This window comes from Mercenaria mercenaria, chromosome 2, assembly GCF_021730395.1.
Source record: "Mercenaria mercenaria strain notata chromosome 2, MADL_Memer_1, whole genome shotgun sequence".
Classification (NCBI taxonomy): Eukaryota; Metazoa; Mollusca; class Bivalvia; order Venerida; family Veneridae; genus Mercenaria; species Mercenaria mercenaria.
The window spans coordinates 97089970-97104125 of NC_069362.1; the positions used below are offsets into that span (position 1 = coordinate 97089970).

At 38.0% G+C, this 14156-nt stretch overlaps 1 protein-coding gene and 1 pseudogene across 1 annotated transcript; both read left to right on the forward strand.

Annotated features, from left to right (window-relative positions):
* Positions 1–3652: 3652 nt before the first annotated feature.
* On the forward strand, positions 3653–4908 carry LOC128555292 (uncharacterized). The gene is made up of 2 exons (XM_053537323.1): positions 3653–3863; positions 4150–4908. Exons 1-2 carry the CDS (start codon positions 3753–3755, stop codon positions 4732–4734), a joined length of 696 nt encoding a protein of 231 aa, XP_053393298.1. The 5' UTR covers positions 3653–3752; the 3' UTR covers positions 4735–4908.
* A 2070-nt stretch (positions 4909–6978) lies between these two features.
* Positions 6979–9065, forward strand: LOC128549789 (uncharacterized; annotated as a pseudogene).
* The last annotated feature ends 5091 nt before the right edge of the window (positions 9066–14156 follow it).

Here is a 14156-nt window from a genome sequence, read left to right on the forward strand (position 1 = left end):
AAACAGTCTAGGAAATATGATCAAATAATTTTTGAAGTATTTTTTCCTATATAACACATATAGCAAGTGACCCCTGGGGCATGACCTCTTTTCATCCCAGGGGCATAATTTAAACAATTTTGCTAGAGATCTACTAGGCAATGCTACATACTAAATATCAAATCCCTAGGTCTTGTGGTTTCAGACGAGAAGATTTTTAAAGGTTTTTCCTATATAAGTCTATGTAAAACTTGAGACCCCCGGGGCGGGTCCTCTTTTCACCCTAGGGTCATTAATTGAACAATTTTCATAGAGGATCATTAAATGATGTCACATGCCAAGTATTGTGGCTCTATGCCTTGCGGTTTTGGACAAGAAGATTTTTAACGTTTTTCCTTTCGGTTGCCATGGCAACCAGAGTTCTGTGTGGAATTCAATCTTTGAACAACTTTGAAAAGGGACCACCCAAGGAGCATCCAGGCCAAGCTTCATGAATTTCCACCAAACGGTTTCAGAGGAGATATTGTTTAAAGGAAAGTGTGGACGGACGGACGCCGGACGGACGGACGTCGGACGGTGAAGAATCACAATAGCTCACCCGAATATTTTGTGCTAAGGTGAGCTAAAAAGGTCCGGAATGTCAACTTATACCAGCGTAATTCAAATATCGTGCGGGAAATAAATGTCCGTAAACAAAAAGGACGTCGTGAGGTTCAACGGCGCACAACAACGTTTAATTTTGTCCATCGTTCAACATTTGATCACCGGAAGCGTAATGCTATGTATTTGACGTGAATCAAAATATATACTATAAGAATCAACCTTGAGCTATCAAGGCAATTGATTTTTATTCCGGTTTTAGTAAAAATAAAAATGAATACATGAATTTACTACATGAATTTCGTTAGATTTTAACAACAGCACGAGAGTCAATCTAGACTCCGATTATATCTGTTGGAGAATTCCAGAATCGGTGAAAACACTGGAAAGTCCCGTCCGGTATGCAAGAAAAATATATTCTCAAAATAATCGTCTGGAAGCATTGCTAGCTTGAAAGACATGTGAAGACAACAAAACAAATAGACATTTTAGCAGAAGAAGAACGATCAAAACAAAAACAAACAAAAAACTGGAAAATTTGGAGAATAATTTCAAGTAATTTCGAATATGTCAAGGCAACTATATCAACCAGACACAGTCAGTTCCCAAGTGATTAAAGTACTTTGGTAAATACGAACGTCTCGTGTCCCTTCCTGTCATCTACGCAAATTAAATAGACAGAAAATAAATATAATAACTAAAATGTATTTTCATTATTTACTGAAAAAGTGATATTTTGTTCTTTCTTTGATGACACACGTGACACCTTCCACTACTTGAAAAGGGATCAAACTGACAACGCAGTCGACAAATGAGGCACAAAAAGCATACTGACAAGAAAGTGTATTCATTATTTCCTGAATAAAGTATGTTTTGTATTTGCTTTTATGACGTATGTGAAATAGAACGGAGCTTTTATCATACTTTATCCTGGTTTCAGAAACGGCAATATAATGTTTCAAGGACTCAAGACAATAATAATATTGCCTGAAATTGTAAACTTTAATTGCATTGGAACAAACAGCAAATGATAAATTGTATATGTTAAGTCCTATATAACATTTATGTTTATTCTCAAAATTGATGTCTTGTTACACGGAGAAGGAATTCCTATAATTACTTGGTCAAAAAAGACACGAAGAGGTAGAAGACACGCTGACTTGTAGTGCTTGGTAACCACTACGAACCCACCGCCTTCAAAATTGTCCTGGGATGAAATTACGTGTTCCCTGCAAAAGATAGCAGTAGTTGTTCAATACAAAAACTTTAATCATCACAGTTTCATAGCTGAACTGATACAAGTACATACCATTAATGGAAATACATTAACAATAAATAAATAAATCTAGAGTCTGTATTGAGACATTATAGTCATTTGTAAAGCATCAAGTAGGCATAGTACTAGAGATCAATCAAATGCATAAATGATAATCCTTCCCTGCATTAACCTGTACCCCTGTATGACATCAGTTAATAGGAAGAATGAAGTAACTGTAAGGTTAAAAACTTAGTGATAAGTTATTTCATTGCAATGAAATAAAGTGACAAGGTGAGCTATTGTGACCGCTTAATGTCCCTCGTCCGTCGAGCGTCGTCCGTCGTCCGTCGTGCGTCAACAATTTGTAAAAAAATCTTCTTCTTGAAAACCACTGGGCAGAATTACACCAAACTTCACAGGAATGATCTTTGGGTGGCCCCTTTCAAAATTGTTCAAAGAATTGAATTCCATAGAGAAGTCTGGTTGCCATGGCGATCCTCAGTGTTATAGGTGGCGCTGAAAGGGCAGTGACGTCACTGATCGTTCTGTGAACGTTAGGAAGGCTGTGGATTTTTTCCTTCCAGATTTTTCAGGTAAAATCATTCTATTTTTTATTTTTTCTGGAAAACCTTGGTGGTTTTTAGTACCTAGGTGGTACATTGCTGTTTTGTGCAGATATTTTGTGACTGAGGGTCACTTACACCCAGGGAGGTGCGTAATTTGTTCGTCTTGGTGACGATTAACATGGCAGACATTTTCTCTGGCGGGGGTCAGTAGCTATATCTACCTGTTTCGTGGAAAGTATTGGTAGTTTAACCTGATAATATTACCCCCTAAAACACTGAATGGGTTTTCATAATTATGTTGGTGCATACTTCGTGGCTTTCATTGAAGGTACAAGTTGTAAATTGCTTTGGCTATCTTTTTGTTATATGAGGATGCGGGTTCCTTTGTTTGGACAAGCCTAATGTTTATCAGTAGGTCAGTTATTTTTAGATTTTGCAGTATCTGCTCTCTTGACCGGCTGCAAAACATGCATCTAGGATTTGCGCTGGAAGCTTATCAGCAGATTTGTTACGGTATGCTGTGGTCTGCTATACTGACCCTCACTTGTCACGGCTGATAAACGCGCTCCACACATGAATGCATATCAGAAACAGTGGATGATATATATAGATATTGTGTTTATAGGGGATTTGTGTTGTTTTACATGGTTTCTCCCCTTTGATATTAAATACGGGGCTATGTTGTATGCTGTTTTATAGTTATAATATTATCGCGGGATATTCATATATGTTTGTATGCGTTCAGGTTTAGTTTACGCTTAATCTTTTGAATCTATTTGTATTTATTTCTGTTGGGAGTATTTATTGATTATAATCTCTTCTAATTTATTTGATTTTAGATTTACTGGTACAATGGTTCAACCCACGACATTGAAAAGGCGACACACTCTGAAAGACACCAATTTGATTTGTCTAGTCAAAAAGATTAGGGATGCCAATGTTCCTAAGCAGCATGCTAGGGTGACGTCCTCACAGCCTCTTGAAACCATGAGTGCGGAGGTAATACCTATACTTCTGAAACATTTTCTATCACTGGAAATATAACTGGATCCATCTATTATGATAGATAATTCTTATATTAATTAATGCGGTTGTATTTTGCTATTTTGTTTTGTTATCATTTGGTTTATGATAATAATAACCACTATAATAATAATAATAATAATGATAATAATAATAATATAATGATGAAAGTAATATAGAATATAATATCTCTTATGATAATAATGTAGATAATATGAATGCATAAGTAGTGTGTTGAGTACAATTGAAATACGGACGTCTTATTGTAGAACATAAAGTCAGTGTTCAAGGAACTGACAGGGGAGGAGCTGGGAGAAGTTCTTACTATGGCAGACAGAGAAGACACACAAGGCAACGCTCGCCTGGCACTGCACTGCGCAGTTATACTTGCGAACGAGATTGGGGCGCCTAAAGGTCAACAGCTGGCTGAGGAGCAGGTTCTTTAGTTGATCAGTTATCTATTGTTATTGTATCATGTTATGACAACAGCTTTTTTCGACTGATCTTCAGTCACTGAACGTTTTCCGTAAATGAACTTGGTCGTTAATTCGTTCAACTTCATCATGTTTATTTAGGTCAGGTGGTTCTATTTTATAATATTAGTATTATAATATTTTTCGCATGCATCTTATGACCCTATCATGAGAACATGGTTGCCTTTGGGTACAACTCTGCCATTGTATAATTTATTGGGATTCGTAACAAGTGCTTTTGTACCTGTAGGATGGCCCCGCGCCGATGAAGAGGCAGAAGACAGGAGGTCAGGACATGGAAGAACGAGTGGATGACCTGAAAAAGAAAGTAAGGCTGCTGGCACTTCAAAACGAGCCTTCAGAGGCGTTGATACTATTAACGTTAGAGGAACTGGCGTCGGTTTCCCGCCGCCATTCCCATGCTGACGCGGAGACTGTTGAGGAATTATATCGTCAGGCCTCTAGACACCAGGGGGAGGTGAATATTGCGGCATTATGTTTGTCTGTCCTTAATGGACAAGCTTCAGACCTGGTGTCTAAGGCTCTGGCAAAATGTCTCAAAACTAAGGAAGTTGAGAAGCAAGATGCACCGAAAGAGTCTTCTCCACTTGCAGGTTTATATCCTCAGATGCCACAGGCTCAGTGGCCGATGTTACCTCCTGCACATACGGGATTCAGCTATCCGTATTCTTTCGGCCATGCATTTAGACCTAGGTATAAACCAAGAGGGGGAAGGTCTCCTTTCCGTCCGAGGGGTGCTTGCCTGTTCTGTGACTCTACGGAGCATCAGGTTAAAGACTGTATGCTCATGAAGAGAGCTAAACAGAAGAACTGAATCAATACAACTAGTAGTCATATAGTCACACAGTTGTATTATGTGTCTTTTTCAATTAGTGTGTCATTTTATTTCCATCTATTGATTCAAAATGTTTATACATGAACACTTTATGAAACTGAATGGAGCTATATATTTTACTCAGATGTATCGCATATCGTTTTAATGCAAGTGAGTTTGACGACATGTAAATAATATCTATATACTGTGACTTGGTAAGATAAAAGCTAGTTTACTAAGCATTTCTTGAGTTTATTGACGGTTTTCTTTGCATTTTCTTTATTAATTTTAATAGTTTATAACAGACAGTTTCTCCTTGATAAATTATTATAGCAATGCTGCGTCATTTATATTGGTTACAGATAATTGAAATGATCTGTCAAGCTATAATATTTGCAGAATTCTTCTCAAACATTTCTTATGTACAATGCATATCGGATAAAGCTATATTGATTGAAATTGTACCGGTACAAGACTTCCGAATCTTTATGATACTAAGTCTTAATGTTATGATGGTAATATACTTCATGTCGAAACGTCTGTTTTGCGTAATCATGTTTACGTTAACGGCAAGTTTTAAGTGTGCTTGGGTGGTTCTACTTTTTCCTTTCGATAATTTCATTTCTGGATGTATATTGTGCTTTGTATGTGAAATTATTGATTATTTGGATGTTGATATTTCCATTGTATGATTATTTTGTATTATTAGTACCATATACAGCTTTTACACCTTTCACTAGATTATTTTGAGTGAACCCTCGTCTTTTCTCAAGAGCGTCTAAAGCTCTAGTGAATTTTTTATTCACGTGAGTTAAGAATGAGGGTCTTTCCTGTCTCTCAGCGTCTTCTGCCTGGCCGTTTCTGTACAGTCTTGTATTTTTTGACAGGAGGAGGAAGGCTCGTTTACTGGTAGTTTCATCAAGATTCCCTCCTGGGAGCGACAACATAATTTTAATCCAACGGCTGTGACTGTACGAATGGATCCAAGGTGGATGACGTTGGGGGATGGTATGCCCTCACTTGACGCTCATTTTCATACTGCTGAAGACGTATTTTTAGATAGGCATGATTTTAGCATTGACATGCTACCCTTGCGAGATCCATCTTTCTTTGTATCGGGTCAGTTACATTCATGTGTTAAGGAATGGCGGAAAATATTGCATGGGACTAGTGCGTCGGACAGAATGGTTCTTTCGTGGTTAGAGAATGGTGTAGACATTTCGTATTTTTTCACTCATTTCAAAGGTAATTTTAAAGGACAGTGTTATGACTGTGATCTTCCACCTAAGCGTTACTTCCCTAATGCGCCCATTTGTCAGCGTTTTGTTCCCTTTTTTTGCCAGGAATTATTGGAACGGGTATCAAATGGCTCCCTCCGGGTTTGGGGCAGGGTTGGTGAGTGTGTACCACCGAAAGTAATCTTACCACTTACAATTGAGGAGTCCAAGCCTCGTCTTTGTCATGACGCAATATATTTAAACTTATGGATTAAAGATGTTCCTTTCCAACTTGAAACACTAAAGGATGTTCATAGATTAATTGAACGTGGTGCATACATGGTATCCTTTGACGAGAAATCTGGATATGATCATATTCGCTTGACTCCAGATTCGCAAACATACTTTGGTATAGAATTTGCTGGATGGTTGTTCTCATATACTACATTGTCATTTGGCTGGAAAGCCTCGCCTTATGTCTACCAGACAGTGGGAATGGTGGTAACGTCGCACATTAGATCATTGGGCATTGCCACAATACAATACATTGATGATAGATTAGGTGCCCCGCTTGTTGAATCATCCGCTGACGTTGATCAGCCATTTCGGATGGCAGAGGGAATATCATATGTATTTCTTGAGTTGTTGACAAGGCTGGGTTATACACTGGCGTTGAAAAAATGTGTGCTTATCCCTGTACAGTGTTTAAGATTCTTGGGTTTTTACATTGACTCTCTTCGACAAACTTACGTATTGCCGGTGGAGAAAAAACAGTCATTTTGTGCCCTTCGGGATTTTAGCCTGGGTTCGAAATCTATTGATTTGAAAACTTTCCAAAGATTTGCAGGGAAGTGTATCAGTATGACATTAGCAGTACCTGGTTGTAGATTGTTTACTCGTGAGGTAAATAGGGCTATTGCTGTGGCCTCAAAGAATGGTGGCATTGTTTTGGTTGATGACTATCTTAGTGCGGAATTACGGCATTGGTGTTTCTTGGACGCTTGGACAGGTTGTATGTCTTGGCGATCTGAAGCCCATAAACAGATTGTTCTGGCCACTGACGCTAGTTCTTATAAATATGGCGCTGTTGTCTTGAGAGGAACTGACGGCATTCCACCACAGACACTTTGTGATTATTTTGGTTCAGTGGAAAACCCGATTCATTTAAAAGAGGCTGAAGCGGTTCACAATTGTCTTTTGTCATTTGAGTCTAAGTTAAAGAACCATCGCGTTGATGTTTTGGTTGACAACCAAGCAGTTCTTCATGTATGGGACAATCAGGGTGCTAGGGACAGGCCTCTCAATGACATTACGAAATCCATTTTCTCCATTACATTTTGCAACAACATCGACCTACGCATGTCATATGTCAAAACCACGGAAAATGTTGCGGATGCACCCTCTAGATCAGTGTCAGCTTCTGATGCAAAGCTCAGTGATGATGCATGGCATAGGTTACAGGTCTTATTTGGTCCTCACACAGTGGACCTCATGGCATTAGATTCGAATGCTATGCGAGATGTTGATGGCTCATTTCTAAAACATTTTACTCCGACTCCAACACCGCAGTCTGCTGGTGTAAATATTTTTTGCCAAGACTTACGTTCAGAAAAGAATGGTTATGTATTCCCACCGTTTGCAATGATATTCCCGGTATTAAAATATTTGGAGGAACAAAGAGTAACGAGCTGTACATTTGTTGCGCCAAAGATGAGACCGATTCCAGTTTGGCAAACGCATATAGATAAATATTGTGTTGACAGTGTTCCATTGGGCAGTGTTGGGGAAAAGAATGTTGTACTTTTCCCTTCAAAAAAGGGATTTCGAGACTCTGATTTAGGTCTTAGGTATGACATATTTGCTTACAGATTGTCATTTTGCTAGATTCGATTCTGTTTATTTCCAGGGATCGCAACTTAATATTGATACAAGAAAGATTGAGGATCGACTCTCCCTCTTGGACAAGAAAACGGACCAGTCCAACTCAACTAAGCGAAAGCGTTCCTTAACGGCATCTTTGGCAGATTTCTTATCCAACCTTCCTACTCCTCTTACATTATGTAGTTGCTCTCCTGAAGATATTAGGAAATTTCTGGTTTGGAAAGATGAGTTTGGGAAGACTAAGATACATACTGCTTCTTGTCCATACATTGGTAGTTCTGACTCGGATTAATTGTGCATGCCCACTTCGCCTCGCTGCAGGGACTGTAGAAGTGTGATAAATCTGTTATGTAGAATTTTTGAAGATCATGGGTTTGGTCGTTTTTGGGATAGCATGACGATGCAAGGGAATCCTGTATGCTCCCCAATTGTCAAGGAGTATCTTACGCGAATACGTGAGGAGCAAGCAAAGGCAAATGTCCTTCCGAAACAGGCAAAACCTATTTTCATGAGTAAGTTGCGCTCTATTGCTCGTTATATTGACATGCAACTTGCAAGGTCTGATATAACATCCCGGGAGAGATATGTTCTTTTAAGAGATCAAGCTTGGTTTAAATTGCAGTTCTTTGCTGGAGATCGTGCGGGCGATTTGTCGTTTTTATTGTCACAACAGGTCAGATCTCTTTCAGATGGATCTGGTCTCACAGTTACACATACATTTGGTAAAACCTTAAGGGGTAACAGGGGCAAGGTTAATGATTTGTTGTGCCAAAATGCGCTGATACACTAATTTGCCCCGTTAATGGTCTCAATACGTATGTAGCGTCTTCAAAGGCTATGGGAGTAAATCTCACCTTAGGATACATGTTTCGTATTGTGTCTGACTCAGGGGTTGTTCTTGATCAACAAGTGTCTTATTCTGTGGTATATGAACGAATGAGACACTACTTAACCGTTTTAGGAATATAAGATGGTGAAACTCCACATAGTTTTAGGGCAGGCTGTGCTGTATCGTTGAATGTTGCTGGGTGTAGTTCAGCTGATATAATGGACCATGTAGGTTGGTTTGGTTCCGAAAGTGCAGAATATTACAGTAGGCGAAAGTTAATGCGTTCTTCAACTGTTGCAAAGCGTCTTGCTCGTGCTGTTGATTTTTATAACGAGGTGGAGGATTTTTATAATTCCAATGCTGACTATGCATCTTTACCACATGCATTTTTTGAACATGTATGAATCTTTTTATATGTTAACACACATACTTCTTCATAAGGTTGAATATTTGTTAAAAGAAACTTATTCCTTATACCTGTTTTCTGTAATTCGTTATAGTGTATGTGATGTAAATACCTAAATGCGTTTATTTCTGCACTTTATGACGTGAACGTTTTGTTTGAATGTTTTTGCAGTAAATATTTGATTAGCTGTGTGTACCTTACATATATATCTGATACGTAATAAATTTGCTCATCATGTAATATGTTGCTGTTTATCTTTTATCTTATTTTTTTACTAATGCTGGAATGAGTATTGGGACAAAGGGATGACGATACTGTAGTGCAAAAGTCCTGTCATGGGAATCAAATTGAGGATATAAAGGTCTGGAGTGTGGACGAAGGTTTCATGTCGTGTATTAGCCCAGTACGTAATACTCAGGAAACACTCAAGAACTGACCTTTCTAGACACGAAACACTTAGGATATCCCCAGATCCTCAGTGTTATAGGTGGCGCTGAAAGGGCAGTGACGTCACTGATCGTTCTGTGAACGTTAGGATGCTAAGGATTGGAGTCGATAGGTTATTCTTGTAGCGAATAATTACTTACTAACTATTCAATGCTATATACTGATTTCCCACCCCTTCCCACCCAGTAAAGCGTTGGCTCTTGGTTTTCCTGTCGCGTATTAGCCCAGTACTTAATACTCAGGAAACACTCAAGAACTGACCTTTCTAGACACGGAACACTTAGGATATCCCCAAACCAAAAGGAAAAACTTTAAAAATCTTCTTCTCAAAAACCAGAAGCCCTAGAGCTTAGATATTTGGTGTTACGCATTGCCTAGTGGACATCTACCAAGTTTGTACAAATCATGACCACGGGGTCAAAATTGACCCCGCCCCAGGGGTCACTTGATTTTATATAGGAAAATCTTAAAAAATCTTCTTCTCAAAAAGCAGAAGCCCTAGAGCTTAGATATGTGGTGTGAAGCTTAGATATTTGACATGTTGCATTGACTAGTTGACCTCTACTAAAGTTGTTCAAATCATGACCTCCGGGTCAAAATTAACACCGCCCCAGGGGTCACCTGATTTTACATATGAAAATCTTCCAAACAATTCTAAAAATAAACAAGAAAGCCTAGAGCTTAGGTATTTGACATGTAGCATTGCCTAGTGGACCTCTACAAAATTTGTTTAAATCATGACCCCCGGGGTCAAAATTGACCCCGCCCCAGGGGTCACTTTATTTTACATAGGAAAATATTAAAAAATCTTCTTCTCAAAAACCAGAAGCCCTAGAGCTTAGATATATAGTATGAAGCATTGCCTAGTGGACCTCTACAAAGTTTGTTCAAATCATGACCCCGGGGTCAAAATTGACCCCGCCCCAGGGATTACTTGATTGTACATTGGAAAATCTTAAAAAATCTTCTTCTCAAAAAGCATACGCCCTGGAGCTTAGATATTTGACATGTAGCATTGCCTAGTTGACCTCTACTAAAGTTATTCAAATCATGACCGGGATCAAAACTGACCCCGCCCCAGGGGTCACTTGATTTTACATATGAAAATCTTCAAAAAAATTCTAAAAATAAACCAGAAGGCCTAGAGCTTAGATATTTCATATGTAGCATGGCCTAGTGGACCTCTACAAAATTTATTTAAATCATGACCCCCGGGGTCAAAATTGACCCCGTGTGACAGGAAAGGCCGTACCGGCGACAGTAACCATCAGAACAAATCAACACCCTTTACAATATTTACAAATTTATTTACATAAGATGATTATTAACAATGAATAGATATGAAAAGAAAAAAAACTGATTATAAGAAAGAAAAAAAAAAAAAGAAAGTTCAGTATCTCTAGATACAAAAGTTCTTATAGTCCATTCTAATCTGACGTGACACAGGTCTTTAATGTAATTGTGAACTTTAAGTAGCACAAACAAAACAGATTTCTAAATTCAGTCCCTTTAAACCGTGAATACGTTGATTCCGTGTTGGCTCCCTATGGTGGTAGGTGATTGCATCCCTGAGCTGACTTCAGAGGATAACAAAAATCATCGTCTTTGCGGTTTACGGCACAACCATGGGACGTAAGCTCTGCGCTGGGAATATCACATCCAGGCGAGTGAAGACAAGTGAACCTCGGGCATTGTACTTCCGGGTTATGACATCACCAGGAAAAATCGTCTGGCGGAAGAAGCTAAAATATATAACATATGGTAAGCACCATAGCAAAACAAATAAGTCAGGGCATAAAACTGCTCCTTTGGGTACACCATACCTCCGTAGGCTCCCATAAATAATACGTTGCTACTTATACAAAACATATGTGCTACTAAGTTCATACGTCACATGATTAAAATACGTCACTTATTACTTCCATTATTACAAAGATTACTTACTTAAAAGACTAAAGTTAAAGTATGAAAAAGATATGAAAAGTATATGATGAAACATTATAGTAATGGAAATGATAAACTGCAGCCATTTTTAACAACTACAAATTAACAAAATTCAATGTAAATCAAACGTTATATGAGAGTTGGCATCCATATAATATCTAATGCCATACACTACAACGGACATTAATTAGATGTGCTATAGACTGGCACACAATTACAAATTACAATAATATATTACAAACATGGCACTAGACTTGCCATATAAATTTATACATAACAATACAATGCAGTAATGGCGTTCCATAATTAACAAAATGTTTGACATAAGTTTTTGAAACAGTGCTTTACAATTATCACGATACAAATTTCAGTACAAATTTTACATCTTATATAAATGAAACATTTAGACTCCTCTTTCTAAATAATTTACAGAAGTCTGAAAAATTTAATAAATTATCCTGATATACCGAAACTAGCTAAAATCATATGACGAAAAGTAAATGTTACAGAATTCTGTAGAATGACCAAAAATTTACCCAAAAAAAATCGTAATGCAAAAATCATACAAAAATCTAACAAATAAATTTCTTACCTCGATCGAGCATAAATTTCTAGCAAGAAAATAATTCAGACATAGATTCGTCTATAAAGTCGTAAGGTGGTGTGCGCAAGGCATATCTAGTCCAGTCTATTTAAAGGATAATGTCCCGCCAAATACTAAATTTCATGGGATTCACGGTTAAGCCGTGAGCTCCGACTATTGTCATTTTCACGGGATTCACGATATACCCGGGAAATCTAACTACTTTGGCGCGAATTTAAATTGACAATTTGAGGCCCATTATAGTGGTTTTGGGGATAAAAACATAAATTACTGAAGTTTATAAAATATCAACTTTCTTATTACTGAACAGAATTTAATGAAATTTACATGGAAATTTAAGTTATGAAATACAGAAAAACATGAGAGGTATTTCATGCGTGAAATCTGACATTTACCTCAATAACTCAAAAATTTACAAAAAGATGATGCAATACCTGCATTTACACTACAGATAAAATAAGGCCCGTATGTCAATTTGTGACACACGTCCCCCCTTAAAAAGAAAATTTATAATTTTCTTAAATGAAAACAAATTGGCATACTGCACATAGCAAACACAACAAAAAAAAAAACACGCTGTCACTATCTGTACACCATATAATATAGCCACCTGTCTACACTCTACTTAAATAATCTGCACCTACATTTTCTCTACCAGGAATTGCTCTGATACTGATCCTATATGGCTGCAATGCCAATGCCCATCTCATCAGCCTGGAGTTGCTAAGTTTCGCTTTATTCAAATAAGTGAGCGGCTGATGATCTGTCTCTAATACAAAGTCTTTACCGAACAAATACCGGTGAAACTTAGCTACTGCCCATACTATCGCTAAACACTCCTTCTCTATCACTGAGTACTTTTGCTCCCTAGGTAGCAATTTTCTACTAGCATACGCTATAGGTAATTTCTCTCCATCACTTTCCTGAAGCAATACTGAGCCTAAACCTAAATCTGAAGCATCTACTCTCAATATAAAAGTCTGATCTAAATCTGGCAACTTCAAAATAGGCGGACCCATTAAGCTAGCCTTCAAAGTCTGGAAAGCCTTTTCTTGACTTTCACCCCACTCTACAAGATTTGGCTGACCCTTTTTCGTCAAATCTGTGAGCGGAACTGCAATGGCGGCAAAATTTGGGATAAACTTTCTGTAAAATCCAACTACACCTAAGAATGAACGTATTGCCTTCTTGGTTTTCGGTCTTTCAGTATCCTGTATAGCCTGTACCTTATTTGGAACTGGTTCAAGGGTCTGAACATCTCCTATCATGTGCCCTAAACATTCTAACTTCTGAAAACCTATAAAACACTTAGTCGGTTTTGCTGTTAACTTAGCCTCTCTTAGTCTGGTTAACAACTCAGTAAGGGCTACTACATGTTCTGGCCATGTGATTGTATACACCAGGATATCATCTATGAAGCTATCTGAGTGCCCTAGGTCCTTCAAAACCTTCCGCATCAGTCTACAAAACGTTGCTGGTGCGTTAACTAATCCAAAGGGCATCTTACGGAACTGGAACAAACCTTTCGGGGTTTCAAAAGCAGTCATGGGTTTTGCCTTTTCAGACAAAGGAACCTGCCAGTAACCTTTGCTCAAGTCTAGTTTAGAAAAATACCTATACTTAGATAGCTTTGAAAACATCTCCTCCATGTTTGGCATAGGTTCAGCATCGAAAACCGTCAGTTTGTTGACCTGACGAAAATCTATACAGAACCTTATACTGTTATCTTTTTTCCTTATGAGGACGATAGGGGAGGAAAATGGAGCATTGGATGGTTCGATTACTCCCAACTCCAACATTTTATCTACTTCCTCTTTCACTACTGGCTGCGAATGAAAAGGAATAGGATAACCCTTTACTCTTATCGGATCTGTAGTTGACAACTGAATATCATGTTCAACTAAGTTAGTATTTCCAGGAATATCTGTCAGTACATCTGAGAAATTTTTTAACAAGTCTTCTACTTCCTGCTTACATTCTACAGGTAACTCCGGATTTATCTCTACATCTTTGTACGTTTCTGTACCCTGCTTTATAGGACACAAAACTATATCCTTTTCTACTCTACTCGAAAACTCATCACTACTTTCATTC

Coding starts and splice junctions, on each gene's coding strand:
- LOC128555292 (XM_053537323.1), top strand. CDS start 3,753: ATGGCAGACAGAGAAGACACACAAGGCAACGCTCGCCTGGCACTGCAC. Junction 3,864..4,149: donor AACAGCTGGCTGAGGAGCAG/GTTCTTTAGTTG, acceptor TTGTACCTGTAG/GATGGCCCCGCGCCGATGAA.